Source organism: Etheostoma spectabile, chromosome 5 (assembly GCF_008692095.1).
Source record: "Etheostoma spectabile isolate EspeVRDwgs_2016 chromosome 5, UIUC_Espe_1.0, whole genome shotgun sequence".
Taxonomy (NCBI): domain Eukaryota; kingdom Metazoa; phylum Chordata; class Actinopteri; order Perciformes; family Percidae; genus Etheostoma; species Etheostoma spectabile.
The window spans coordinates 4336789-4339014 of NC_045737.1; the positions used below are offsets into that span (position 1 = coordinate 4336789).

A 2226-nucleotide genomic window follows, 5' to 3' on the forward strand; every position below is an offset into this window, starting at 1 on the left:
TCAGGTCGGTAACACACCACCACCCACCCACCCACCCACACAGTCAGCGGATACACACGCAGAGCAATTAATTGAAACAAGTACCAAGTGTCTCTTCAAACTTTAAACATCAACAAAAAAATCATATTTATTCCATTGTTTGAAAACAGAATTCATGCATTTTGTCCTTTAATATAAATATATTATAACTACCTCTGCAGAGAGTAAATATTAGTTGTTTTTTTTTGGTCCCTTCCCCACCACAACTGCTGCTTTAGACCTTTAACTTAGATTTTACACCCCCTGCAGGACTTTCTTTGTTACTGCAATCACACTCACTAAAGTGTTGATGCAGTTGATGCTAATGGATATTTTTTCATTCCAGAGGTTGGGACTGGCAGAAGGGGAGACAATTAGCTTGACACATAGCTGGTTTGAATATATCATTAATAGAAAAGGTCAAGAGAAACTTCACATTTTAATTAAACTAATAAATTAGGATGGTTCAAATCGACAGGTGATTTATCCTTTAATCTGTGCTTTGTGATTATTGATGACTGTAATGAACCTGGACATGAGTTTACATTCCCAACCGACAGCGGCAGATGACCGCCCACCAAGACTCGGGTTCTGTCCCAGGTTTCTGCCTGTTAAAAGGAAGTCTTTCCTCACCACTGTGGCACCAAATGCTTGCTCTCGGGGAGGAATTGTACGGTCTTTGTGAATTATAGAGTGTTGTCTAGACTTACTCTATCTGTAAAATGTTCTGAGATAACTACTGTTAGGATTTGATACCATAAATAAAACTGAATTGAATTCTCAGTTATCTCTATGAACACTGACAAGGCTTATGTAAGATGAACACTCCTATCTTCCGTATGTACGGCACTAAGGGCCTCTTTATCAGCAGAGTCAGGAGGTAAGACATGACGTGGGGCATGTTTAATGTGGTGCTCTGAATGTACACTCCTAGTTTCATAATAACACATAATATGTGAGCAACTGTCAGTATGTCCTATCTTTAAATATTTATTGATATGGTAAATTATAAAATGTTAAAAACACAAATGGTAAAATACAATAATGTATAATAACTGGACTGGACCGAAAATTCTTGTGAAATGTTCACCTTTTTTAATTGAGAAACACATAATAAACACAACCACAGTCTATCTTTGTAGAACTGTAGCTTAATTTAATACAGTTAACTGACCTTAAACCTTTAAATATATATAGATACTGTATTTAGTCAGTCATTCAGTTGGCTATACATATTGCAACTCTAAAGAAGGCATTAAACCGCTGTCCTTTTATTCACAATCAGTAAAGCTTAAAATATAGTTTGAAATCAGGCAGCACAGAAACCTTTGGCTACTCAAACATATGGAAATCGAAACCACATTCAGTAAAAGTTTTTAACAAGTTTGTGCTGATTTCATATGTGGAGGAATGCTCTGGTAAGATGCACTTCAGATTGGGACAAGGTCTGCCACTTGTGTGTACTTTACATGCCATTATCTAAATAAAACTTAAGATTTGTACAATGATTGGCCTGGATGTGTCTGTACACCGCTGAGTGAGGGGTCAGCTAACCTAGACAAGCAAAATGAGGAGGTGGTAGGTGGATGCAGGAAGTGGTTCAGGCATACAGAGGCTGGTAGCCACTCCTCTGGCTGCCACTTCTACAGGTGATCACACACACACTCAGCATCCCAAAGAACTGCAACAGGAGAGAGAAATGTAATCAGACACATGCTCCTAAAATCGTTTTTCTGCAGCTTCGAGCGTTTAGTGATGCAACAAAATATTTTAGTTGCTGTGTTTGAATAGATTATTCAACATATCACACAATTAGTGCTAGGTTAGGCACTCCATCCATTTGGGAGGTACATGGCACGGAGGAGTATATTATATAGCCCGGCATTCCTTCAAAATACACCAGCAATTCATGTGTTTCTCATTGCACAGTCCCACTCTAGAGTGGGATTTACAATCCCACTCTGAGAATAACACAGCTGCTAAACTATATGTAAACGTGTATGTGACCGCCTTCACCTTGATGACGGCGAAGGCCAGAATGACCAGCATGGCGTAACCCAACACATCCTGTAGGAGGCGATCCAGCTTCGCCTCACAACCCTAAAATACATGCACAAGTACAGTGAGAGTAGAATTATAAAAGAGTCAAAAAAGAATCAAACATTTAAGTTATAGCCATTTTGATTAAATGTTTATGAATAATTGGTC

At 38.5% G+C, this 2226-nt stretch overlaps 1 protein-coding gene and 1 long non-coding RNA gene across 3 annotated transcripts in view; one reads left to right on the plus strand and one right to left on the minus strand.

Annotated features, from left to right (window-relative positions):
- tspan36 (tetraspanin 36) overlaps positions 1–2226 on the minus strand; it is a 12863-nt gene that overhangs the window by 5808 nt on the left and 4829 nt on the right. Inside the window, exons 6-8 of one of the 2 annotated variants that reach the window (XM_032516953.1) lie at positions 2035–2118; positions 1544–1699; positions 1400–1510 (exon numbers count right to left, since the gene is read on the minus strand). In XM_032516953.1, the coding sequence (XP_032372844.1) occupies positions 1619–1699; positions 2035–2118 (165 nt within the window). In that variant the 3' untranslated portion in view covers positions 1400–1510; positions 1544–1618. Of the gene's footprint in view, positions 1–1090; positions 1511–1543; positions 1700–2034; positions 2119–2226 lie in introns of those variants that run through there. The other variant, XM_032516952.1, reaches the window with a different exon arrangement.
- LOC116690172 (uncharacterized) overlaps positions 1–2226 on the plus strand; it is a 20087-nt gene that overhangs the window by 2171 nt on the left and 15690 nt on the right. The gene's annotated exons all lie outside the window — the stretch shown is intronic.